Source organism: Fulmarus glacialis, unplaced genomic scaffold, assembly GCF_000690835.1.
Source record: "Fulmarus glacialis isolate BGI_N327 unplaced genomic scaffold, ASM69083v1 scaffold30516, whole genome shotgun sequence".
Taxonomy (NCBI): domain Eukaryota; kingdom Metazoa; phylum Chordata; class Aves; order Procellariiformes; family Procellariidae; genus Fulmarus; species Fulmarus glacialis.
In genome coordinates, this window is record NW_009216726.1 from 1,823 (window position 1) to 13,750 (window position 11,928).

The window sequence follows — 11,928 nt, forward strand, 5'->3', positions numbered from 1 at the left end:
TCTCCATTTTCAAGTGGAAGATGCAGAGACACGGAAATAGTGTGACCTGCCTGAGGGCATGCAGTAAGTGTGATCAAAAAGGCCAGGTTGTAATTCAGAAGTTACTTTTTTTTCCTCATTATTGCCAGTAGATCACGTTGCCACTGAATATAACTTTTGCCTCAGCACCACTGTGCTTCCTTCCCACTTCCTTCCCAACTCCAAACCAGTCACCTTCAGGTCATATTGCTTCCATGAATTTTTGGGTACTGGGAATTGTACGCACAACACAGTAGTGCTGAGCTCAGAAATTTTAAATGTAGAGAAACCACGATGCAAGGAGTTTGTTTAAAAAAAAAAAAAAAGATTCAAAATTTCTATTTTTTTGCATCAGTGCTGGAATTAGACCTGGTGCTGGGTAAATATCCTATCTGAAGACAGTTCTGACTAGCACTCTGGGTTACCATCTGGTCTGTCTACTCTTATAATTGTTATAGTAATTTACAGGAGATGACTACATACGTGTGATATACTGTTTTGATCAATATATCTCTGAAGTCTTAAATTTTTTCATTAGAAGTTTAGTCTGCTTAAAATAATGTTTTCTAATGTTTTTCTCTGTGTTCTGTTTCTTCCACAAGTCAAACTCCCATTGACTGCAGAGGAAACTGGGTCCTACTGTATCTTGAAAATTATATTCTTTAGCTGTAATGTTATGTTTTGCGTGCATTTAAAGTTGCTGTAAAACAATGGCTTAGAAATACATATTTGTAATGTGCCTTTTATGTTCTTTTTCTGTTATCTTTCTGTGCAGCTTCTCTGACTCTTAATTCCACTATGAAACAGCTGTCAGCAGAAACTATTCGCCTCCTTTCAAGTTCTCAGGTGATTACATCAGTTGTCAGCGTGGTGAAGGAGCTGATAGAAAATTCCTTGGATGCCAGTGCCACAAATATTGATATTAAATTGGTAAATCCTCTTTCTTTCTTTTACAAAGAATTGGATGTAAAATAAGATGCAAGGAAAGTTGTTCCACTGCAAATGTATTTTTTAGGCTATCATGGTTTGGGGAATGGAAGGGTATTAATAGTATTTAAGCATATATATTTTAACCTCAAATAAAAATGGTCCAAAATCAGTTTCCATTAATGTTTTTGAGGCCCCACTGAAACAGTAAGGCATATTTGTGCTCCTGAGTGTATCTTGGGAAAAACTGTCAACTTCTTTAATACTACTTTTCCTACTTACAAATTGCTTTTTCTGACTAATTGCTTGTTTTAAAAGATGTTGGACTTAAGTTTCACAGCTAGACTGGCATATTTAATGCTCGTTACAAAATACTGTCAGGAGGGTGAAAATGGAAACAATGGAAAAGGTTGATGGCCATGCTAAATGTTTTTGTAATATAAATTACCACATGGTCCCTAATTAGTATGGTGAGCTCTGGCTACTTCTAACATTTTATTTTTATAAGATGTTAAAAAAAAAAAAAGTTAGCATATCACTCAAGGATAGAACTGGTGCTTTTTTTCCCAAATTGGGTAAAATGGCTAACTGATCAGCTTCTCTTGCTGCTGTGAGTATTTCTGGTTTTGCAGTATTTTGTCAACAGCTGCGTAGTAGCAGTATCTCCTACTTAGTAAGAGTGTTGCTACAGTCTGTATAAATGGATGTATCCAGAATTGCATCCAATTTCCTTTCCTGCAAATAACAGTGAATGTATAAGCTATTCTTGAACTAAGTGTTAGACAAATGCTCTTAATTAGGAGGGCAATTAAATTTCTGTTTGTTTCTTTGTCCATGTCACTGCTATCTTTTCTGAATGAGTCTCAAGTGGTTTCCATCTTAGTATGGTTTCCTACAGATGCCAAAGAACATGCTTATTTGTTATTTGCCTTAAGTGAGCTGAAGATGCTCTGTCTTCACTATGATCTGTGATGACTTCTATCTTCTCAATGTTTAGACCGCATAGTATCTTGCTTCGTGAGAATTCTGAAGTGAGCAGTGTGTGCACAGTTCGGGGGGTAAGGGTATCAGAATCAGATCCTGTGAGCTGCTCAGTAACTGCAAGAACTCAACAGAAGGTTTTGGAGCCTTCAAAAATTGTTCGAACAAACCTTGTCTCTTTTACTGGAGTGCCAATATAGAGCTATGCAGATGGCTGGAGGAGGAAGCCTTCTAATCAGCGTGGGTTTCACAGTGCAATAACCAGCTGTTTCCATAGTGAGAGGTCCAAAATCAGTTAAAAAGAGCATTTTCAACCATTTCCAGTGCATGAGTCATCTGTGCTACTGTTACATTCTTTGTCAGTTCAGTCCAGTCCAAATCACTGTATTTCTAAAACAGACAAACCAACCTGGCTTTACACAGGTTGTCAGTGAGTAAATGAGATTTGCTGATTGTTCTTCTGTGGGTACAAAGGGAGAGGAGAAAACCTCCACTTTGCACAACTGTACACAGTGGTACTATAAAACAGTGGATTATTTTTCTGGGATTTTTTTGTGATAAGAATATTTTTATATCAAAATCTTATTTTTATTGCGTGATATTTAAATAAGGTCAACTACATAATAGAGCTCAACAACCACATTAACTCTGGATTAGTTCAAAAGCGTAATAGAGAATGGAAACTTTGAAATTTCATTTTACAGCTTGATATTTTTTCCCCGAAACTTGCAGCATTTTCATTGGTTTAACCTTTTCCAGATGGATTAGGAAGGCTAGCTGATTCATTCAGACTTGTTACCCGATTTGCCTGAACAAAGACAGGAATGGCTTTTTTTGGAGACAGACAGACAGGAGTTAACCTGCAGGTGGAATGGTTCTCGGGTAGAAACCATGGCAGTGGTCAGTTGTAGTGGGAAGCTTTGGCTAGTGTTTTGTTTTTGTTAACTTCTTGGTTGACGAAACTTCAAGAGGTGATGTTATTGAGCGTCTTTGCACTGTGTATCAACTAGCTGTTATACAACACTGGGAAAAACATTAGCTTATATTGTAGTTTTAGATAATGTGATATTACTTTAATTACAATTAAAAGCCAGTCATTTGATTAGAAACTGAACTATGGCCTTTCTATAAGGTATTGAGTGGTATCTATTTATTAATTTGAACCTCAGCTTTGTTGCTTTTAGAAATATGAACATGGTGGAGCTTGCCTTGTTGTTAGCAGTGGGGTCAACTGCCTCTGTAGCATGGCTGTGCATTAAGCATATGTAGAATTATGGTTTTATTCTTGACATGATGTCCTGGCTTCAGGTTAAAGTATGCTAAAAACCACTGATGCAGCAATATAATTGCTTGTGTATGGATAAAGAGACTCTAGTTTCCCTGACTGACCTCTAACAACAGGAATTTATGAGAATAATCTGCACAGTCTGACTGAGACCTGCATATTTTAATTAATAGAGAAGATGAGCAACAGCCTGTGTTAGTACTTGGAGCAAAGTTGGGATTCGGGAAGGACGAATCTTAGCTATGGGTTTACTACTATTATATGAAATGGCTGTTATAAAAGGCAGACACTTGTTTCTGCACCTTTTTTTCCGATGCATGAAGTGGGAGCTTTAATTCTTAGAACCTTCTCAGAGGAAATTTAGTTCGGGGTGAGGTTCCACTGTACACCTGATCCATCTCATTGCCTGAAAAGCGAAGTCCTACAATCCTACAGCATTGCTAGACATTTCTGCCTCCCATGATCCATTCATCTTGCTAATGCAAAAGAAAAGTAACCCAGCAAGAAAAGTGGATTATTTGTGACAGTTTAATAAGCTGAATGGACCTTAGAGTTCTCATGAGTAACAGAGCTGTAGCTGAAACAAAGATGGGACCATGCAGTCGTAAGTAAAAGAGGAGGGAGTTGAACCGTATGGTTTGGCATCAGTGATCTGACAGAGCAACTTAGACATCTCATGGGATCACAGCCTCAGTAATATTTAGCTCATGTAGCATGGTGGAAGGTGTTACAGAATACAAAGTTTAAGCACTGTAATATTTTAAGTAAAATGTGTGCAAGTAAAAATGAATAATATTAGAAAAGAAATAGAGAATCATTCAGGTAACATTTTGATTCAAGTTGAAGAAGATAAATCTCACTTCTCCTAAACAGTTAAGTGGTCTGGAAGTAAAAATTAGAATGGAAAATAGGGTTTCATTGTAAAATGCTCAAACCTTTCATTAGTGCCTACAGCAGCAGGGTAGAAGGTTTCCCATTTATATCTCCTTACGTATGTTTATGTTCAGTTGAGGTGTATTGCTTAGGTTCTGTTTTGCTTCCCAGTAGGAGGTTGCTCAAATATTAGCAAAAGCATTGTTTTTCACCTGAATATAGCTTTAGCACCATTCATTAATACGGAAAGTGAAATGTACCCACATTTCTATTGTGTATCAGTTAATGAAACATATATAGTTCTGTGCCTGCCTCAGGGGCTTTTGATGTTTCCTAATGCAGGTTATGTGTGAATACAGATAATATCTTTAGATACCTTCCTTTTGGTTTTAATTGCATTATTTTTTTACATCGAGAAATAACCCTGGGAGTACGTTATATTTTTTCATAACTGTTCTCAGTATATGCCCAGATGGGACAACAAAGTTAGTTCTCTCTAATCAATCAGCTTTCTGTGAGCAACCATCACATGCTCTGTGCAGCATCGGTGGTGGTAACAACTCATTCAAGATACTCTTGTCAAAAAACAGTTTTAAGGTTGCCTAGATGTATTACACACCAGCACATTTTTCTGTATGTTACATCACAATCTTTTCAAAGAGCCAGGTGTGCTTCTGTAAAAGAAGTTTAGTTAGTGATCCTGCTGTTCTAATTACTTTCTCCTCCTGGCTTGCGATTCTTTTGGGTGCAATTTACATATGCAGATTGTAATGTAGCTGGAAGGAAGCATTTGTTTGCTACACCTGTTTGAGATGTTACAGAAGCTGAATTCCATCTTGTATTTAGCTGTCCTAATTATCTGGGGTTTCAGAGTTTTGTTTTACCCTATTTATGCTGGTGCTTATTGAAACGACATATTTAAATTGGAATTCAGTGAAGTATGTATTGCATATATGTAAAGGTAAATCACAAAGATTGAACTTTGCTTCCTTGAAAGCTGTAAAAGAGCCTCTAGGAGCCTTTACTTCTTTCTGTAATTATTGTACCTCTTTACAAGCTTGCTTATTTCTGTCCCCATTCATGCCTTGCCCCCATTAGAATTTCAGTTTCTGTACATTGAGACACAATATAGAGACTGGAAAACTACTGAAGTAGTGAAATCGCATAAATCAAGACGGAAATTGAAAAGAGTTCTAAGTGAGGGCCCACTGACTTTAATGGATGCAGGGCTGCATTTGTGGTGATTTCCAAAAAATTGATACCAAATAAGTAAGAGAGGTGAAAAGAGGTGAAAAAGTCTTTAGCTGCCAGCTATAGATCTCTTTCTGAGCTTAGGTTTTGCAAATTTCATCACAGTTTAAAAAAAAAATACTTAATTCCTGTTTTAATTTTACTGTATTTATATTAACGTGTTGTTTCCAAACCACGAGGTATGAATTACATTATTTAATTAGAGAAACCATCACTACTATCCTAACATGTTGTATTTTTCTTTTTTTTTTTTTTTTTTTTTTTTAAGCAGAGACATTTAATGGTTGTTCAGTTTCTCCAAATATGCAAAACTCCCACTTCTATCTGGATGGCTAGAAGTTGTAACCTTAGCTGCTTCAAACTTGTGTCTTAATTCATTTTGTTGCTTTAGTGCTTTGTTATGTTTTGTTCTTTTTTAGGAGGATTATGGGTTTAACAAAGTAGAAGTAAGAGACAATGGCAATGGAATCAAGGTTGCTGATGTTCCAGTTATGGCAATTAAACACTACACCTCAAAAATAAGCTCTTCTGAGGACCTTGAAAGGTTGACAACATACGGTTTCCGTGGGGAGGCTTTGGGATCAATTTGCTGCATATCAGAGGTGAGCAGTTGCTATAAATGTGTCTAGTCTTTTGTGTTGTGATTTTTTTGTGTGTGTTTGTGAAAGTTTTATTAAAATATCAGTGCAAAGACTTTAAATTGTTCTAGCAGCCTGCCAGAGAGATGTTTTCCAAACAGGTTGGCTGGTGTATGCTGCCTTTCCCCTCCTCCCCAGAAGTCACGTCATATGGTTAGGAAGCAGTATGGATTTCTTGTTAGGGTCAGTCCTGCCTTTCTGTCATACTGGTTACAGCAGTGCTCTGTTTTTCTCAGTCAGAATAGGTCAGAGACAGATTGCTTGGTGTTTCCTTTTCTTTTGTATCGGGGTATAGATACATGATTCCTTATACATATATGTATAGATACATGATTCCTTAGAACACTGGCTTTTCCTTTTTAGTGTTATCAGCAAATATAATGTCAAAGAGTATGGCTGAGTTTGCTACTTGAATTAGGGTAAATCAAAATGAGGAGCAGCAGGTGGTGGCCAGGAGAAATCACTTCAGGGAACTGATGGCCCACATAGCTACCATTCCAGTAAGGATTTCTGCCTTGATGTTATCTAGGTGATCTGCAGTCATGGGATCTTGCTGGGCTCCATATTGCTCCTTGACATGTATATGACTGCAGTTGCACAAACTTTGTTGTCCATATGAGTAAACAGGAACCTGCTCCCTGGCCTAACTGAGTCTGATCCGTATGTTTGTGTTAAGAGGACTGACAGTGTATTGGTATTTAGGATTTAACTTGTTGACTGAAAGTAAGTTAGTTAGTTCAAAACTACCTGAAAAGTGGTCAGGCTATTGAGGGCACAGCATCTACCTCTTCCATTGTGCTCTGCCTTTTTGTATTTGTGCTGTGCCAAGGTCAAATTTTGGATTCCTCCTTCTAAGTCTGCCAAGGATTAGATCCTGCAAGAAGATACTGATTATCTGTGTCTGATTGGAACCGTCAACTGTCGAGGTCAGGAGAGATGTTAAAGCTTGACTCCTTGCTACCTTGGGCTACATTCACCTTGCACTAAGCAGAAGTGGGTTGTGTGTTTGGATGGAGATTTCCAAAGATGCTTTCAAAAGTGTTGGTGTTTTGACAAATGATGACAGACCTCAATCATTGGTTCCTTCTGATGAGTTGTCAGAGCAGGATGCCATCTGTTCTGAGCATTTAATCTGCTCTATGGTATGTTTCATAAGAGATGGGAGGTGACCTGAGTGCATTAAGTACTTTAATAGGTATTACTTTAATCCTTGGATCAGTAATTATGTTAATTAAACACTCCTGACATTAATTGCATTCTGGCTACCCAAACTGCCCCTGAAGTTTCAGTTAGGAGGTACTTTACTATTGGCCCTTAAGTAGGTCTGTAATATTGTCATTTCCAATTAATCAATTATTGTTTTTTCTCTCCAGAGGCATGGCTGAACTCTGAATGATTCATATGAGACACTGAACTAAACCAAAGTACCCTGAAGCTCATATGTGTGATAACCTTTATGTCTTTCAGGTGGTTAAAGTGCAGTGGCTCAATTGTTCAAAATACTGATACCTGAACTCAGGGAATTGTAGTTTTATTGAACTTCTGGTGTATGACTGGTCTTGCTAAAGCCAATCTGTGTATTACCTTAATAGCTTACAAAACATGTAACTACTGATTGCTAGATATATTTGGGTGTGAAAAGACAATATACGGTTTGTTTGATAGTAGTCATTATGTTTGTGGAATCTCGCATGAATTTAAGAAGTTGCCATAATATGCCTATGGATGAAAATGCAAAATCAGCAATTGATTTAATTGTTTATTTAGCCTGTGTTTAGAAGAGAAGATACAGGAGTGTGTGTTGTAGGTAGTAGGGATTGCTATGCTTTGTGTATTAGTGTGATAGAGATGCGTGGCTTTTAGTTAAATGGATGGAAAAATGAGTAATAATGTTTAATGTTTCTGTGACTGTCAGAAACACCTGTAGAAGAAAAATTTTATAAACTGATTAAATGTAATTGTGGTGACTGAAATAATGCAATGGTAAGAGTGGTAGCAAAGCTTACTAAGCTCGTTCTGAACTCTGTAAATCCTTGATTAACATGATTTTTTAAAATTATTCTTTTCAGGTTTTGATCACAACAAAGACAGCTGCTGATGATATCAGCACTCAGTATGCTTTGGATAGCAATGGGCATATAACTTCTAAAAAGCCTTCCCATCTTGGGCAAGGTAGGATATCATTGTTCTGGTGTTGCACTGTGACAGAAGTATTTTATGTTTTTCTCAGGCTGTATTTGATGTTGAAATACCTGTTCTGTACTTGAAGGCTGAGTATGAAGTCTTTGCAGCTGTAAACATTTCTTGCCTTATGTCTGTCAACTGAGAATGTGTTGTTATTGTAAGAAATAATATGTCTTGGAAGTTGCTTTAGATAGTAATTATAAACTAGTTTCTCCTTCTCTGACTCACTTCTTCAAGCTGACAGTGGAAATAAAAGCTATAAAAATTCAATGCCCTAAGTCCAGGCAGACACTATATATAAGTATATGAAAGATTCATTCAGGACCAAAATAATGTTTCTGTATGTAGCAAAACGCTTGCTTAAACGATGAAGAGTTGCCCTGCTGCTGTACAAAGGAGTTGCTGGAAGCAGCATGGCTGTAGGACCAGGCAAAGTCACAGTTCTTTCTAACCTGTGGGAAGGGCATGTCACTAGAAATCCTTCTGCGTGTTTGTGTGGAAGATTAAAGGTTGCCTCACCTCAGAGGTGGCCTTGGTGGTGTAGGTTTGGGGAGGCATCTATTCTACTTTGTGCTCTGCTCAGCTAATTGTTGCTCAGCGAGGACCATTAAAAGACCATGCTGTGTCCTCACATTCACGCTCCAGCTGGTGTGTATTCCCAGAAAAGAAGCAGTTTGCTCCTTTCTTGTGACGAGGATGTGCTCCTGAGGGAGCAGTTGCAGCTCTTCTGTAAAGCTAAGATTTTCCCAGCTGAGCCACAGTGGCTGCTTGTTAATATTGTGCCCACAAGTTGCCCCTCAGCTGGCTGCAGTGCTCATATACCCGATGGGAGGCTGACTGCAGACCCAGCTCCCTTCCTCCTCAGCGCTAACTGACTGCAGGGAGCCATTAAGCCAGAAGAAGCTGCCAAGGGCTAGTCAATGGGCAAAAACTGAAGAAAGAGCTGAAGCGGAGAACTCTAATTTTAGCTAATTTTAACCAGGGACTCTCTTTAAGATTTCGGCTGTAGTATTTTTCATGGTTGGAAAGCCTGTGGGTTGCGTTGCCTTGTCTTCTGTCAAAATTGTTGAATGATTGTCTGAATTCTGTGACATATATTTAATATTCTGCAATATCCTTAGAGACTACAAATTCATGTGATTGTGTTGGTAGATGAATATTCTTCCTCTTACTGTGTACTGCACCTTGAACAGAGGTATCAGGCTCTTCAGGAAGTACCCTAAAGCAAATGCTTGTGAAGGGCCTTAGTCGAGCTCAGTGTTCCTTTGCCTCCAAATATGTCTGATTAGAGTCTAGGCTGTTAAGCATTTTATTAATGAAAGTTAACTTAATATGCACTGAAAGAGTCTTCACCTTTATTTAATGCTGATTCTTGCTGTTGTCAGTGTGTACAAAAGAAAGCTTAATGCTGCAATCATAGCTCTAAATAAAGGAGGGAAATCACAGCCCTTGAGATCTATAGGTACTTTGTCTGGGGAGAATGGCTGCTAATTTGGTGTATTTCTTCTCATGCTAATATAATATAATTCAGTGTTATAGGGTTTATTTTGTATGCAGCAGCATACAGACAGGACTCTTCAAGTAAAAATGAAGTTTCCTCAATATCCAGTCAATGGTATGCGTCCAGTGTAATTTGTGCTTATTTTTGTCACCTGCTTGCAGGTACTACAGTAACAGTCCTCAAGTTGTTTAAGAATCTTCCTGTAAGAAAGCAGTTTTACTCAACAAATAGAAAATGTAAGGAAGAACTGAAAAAAGTCCAAGATCTACTGACAGCATATGGTATCATAAAACCAGACCTGAGGATAACCTTAACACATAATAAGGTAATAATGAGTTTTTCTCTATCAGCTATCTTAAGGATCAGTTTCTAATGAATTTATGCAGTTCATCAAAATCTTACATAAAATCTTTCATTCCTAGCAATTTTCTTTCATCATAGGTTTGTTTTGAACTTCCAGGTTTTTTTCCCCTTCATAGATGTGTATTTATGATCGTTACAGATTTTGATCCTAAACTTCTAAAACTCAGGCTCAGATCTGCCTTTTGGTCTGCTCCAACAGATGTCTGATTAGATATATGAAGTATAAAAATTATTTTACATGCTAGTGGTTAGTAAAGATGATGGTGGTGTTCTGCAGAACAAAGCAGTGAGACCTTACTAGGCCACGGGGCCTGATCAAGTGTTAACCTAAGCCAACTGAAAAAACTCTCAAAACTTGCTTGGATTGACACTGTAGCACATACAGGTAGCTTGCTGTATGCTGAGTCATAAAAGCTTAATACATAATGATGGTTTTATTTAAAAAGGCTAAAAATTTCAAAACAGTTTGCTACATTGGTGTAAGTAAGAGTAACGTATGTTATAACAACAGGCTTTAGTTGAGGTAGTTGTTCTTTGTTTAGACTTGGGGAAACAGATTCAGAGGCTGCTTGGAGGCTACTTTGACTTCACGGCATACTGAACAGTAATTTTACAACACAGATACAGAAATTGCACACACAGCTACAGAAATGGTGCATTGAGCAGTTCTCCTTTACCTGACCCCAATTTAACATAGCTAATTTTATTGGCACCTTTGAGAGAAAAGCTATGCTAAAGAATTTCCAAGTTGCCACAAAGTAGAGAGTGACATCTCGTGGCCAGATCCCTCAGCAATTTTTTTTCTGTTATAAAATAATTTTGTTTGTTAATCTTGCTATTTGGCCTGCTCATTGCGCAATTTTGATCGGTTACTCTATCAACGAAACATTCACACTTCAGTTCCTTTTCAGTGGGAATGATGAATGACACTGTGCTTTCTTGAAATGACAACAGATTGCCCATCCTTTTCTGGAGTTGTATAACATGCTCTGATTATATTTATGTATGTATTTCTAAATATCAAAGGGTAGATGACTGTGAAAAACAAAAGCCAGCCTTGTGGCTACACAATTAGTATTCCAAAGCTGAGAAAGTGTAACTACTTTCAGTCTTACTTCGTTGGGACTACAGAAAGTTTGAAACCAGAGATCTCAGGGGAGTGCACTTCTTAGATTGCATTAAGCTCCTTGACATATCTAGTAGTGATTCACAGCATTGGTCTTAAATGTTGGTTAGTAAAACAAACCAACTAACTAACCAAGTAACTAACTAACTTTGTCTTTTATTGGTGGTTTGGTTTTGCCCTCTGACAAGTTGCAAATGATTTTTTTATGGTATTTTTATTTCATTCCCTTTGATTAGACTGTTACATATCTTGTTTTTCTTTTTTTTCTGTGCTTATTTTAATACAATGGCAATAATGTGCAAGAAGTTGATTGCATGTCTTTTTCACAATACTTACTGCAAAAATGGTGTGGAGAGCAGCATGATAGCAGCCATTGCACGTTGTTTTTGACTGTTAGCTTCAGAGGTAAATTCTTCAATACGCAATTTGATTAGGTAAAATAAATCAGTACAAATGCTATCTGCAGGTAGTATTATTCATTGTAATGACAGAGATGGTGCTGATTTTTTGGGCGCTTCATTTTGCACTGCCAGCCTCATGTTCATCTAATTTATTTAGGAAAAAAGAAAACAAGTAAGAAACTGCTCAGACATGTTTCAACGCAAGAGGTCGCTCAGTAGCTATTGCTGAGCAGGGAAAATTAACGGCTTAAGAAATCATACAGAAAGTGTAGTCTCTCTCTCTGCAAGTGTAAATACTTTAAAATAGTCTGAAAATGTTAAAAAACTTTGAATGCAGATTCCTGTGCTTCTACTGCTGTTGTCATTCCTTGCAAAATAAA

At 37.5% G+C, this 11,928-nt stretch overlaps 1 protein-coding gene across 1 annotated transcript; it reads left to right on the top strand.

Annotated features, from left to right (window-relative positions):
- Positions 1-793: 793 nt before the first annotated feature.
- On the top strand, positions 794-10,031 carry LOC104077977 (PMS1 protein homolog 1-like). Its single transcript, XM_009579407.1, has 4 exons — positions 794-948; positions 5,755-5,937; positions 8,043-8,145; positions 9,820-10,031. Exons 1-4 carry the CDS (start codon positions 817-819, stop codon positions 10,029-10,031), a joined length of 630 nt encoding a protein of 209 aa, XP_009577702.1. The 5' UTR covers positions 794-816.
- The last annotated feature ends 1,897 nt before the right edge of the window (positions 10,032-11,928 follow it).

Bases quoted from the DNA above. Each gene is read 5' to 3' on its own strand.
- LOC104077977 (XM_009579407.1), top strand. From the start codon at position 817: ATGAAACAGCTGTCAGCAGAAACTATTCGCCTCCTTTCAAGTTCTCAG. The intron at 949-5,754 runs GTAAATCCTCTT...GTTCTTTTTTAG, and splicing joins CAAATATTGATATTAAATTG to GAGGATTATGGGTTTAACAA. The intron at 8,146-9,819 runs GTAGGATATCAT...ACCTGCTTGCAG, and splicing joins GCCTTCCCATCTTGGGCAAG to GTACTACAGTAACAGTCCTC.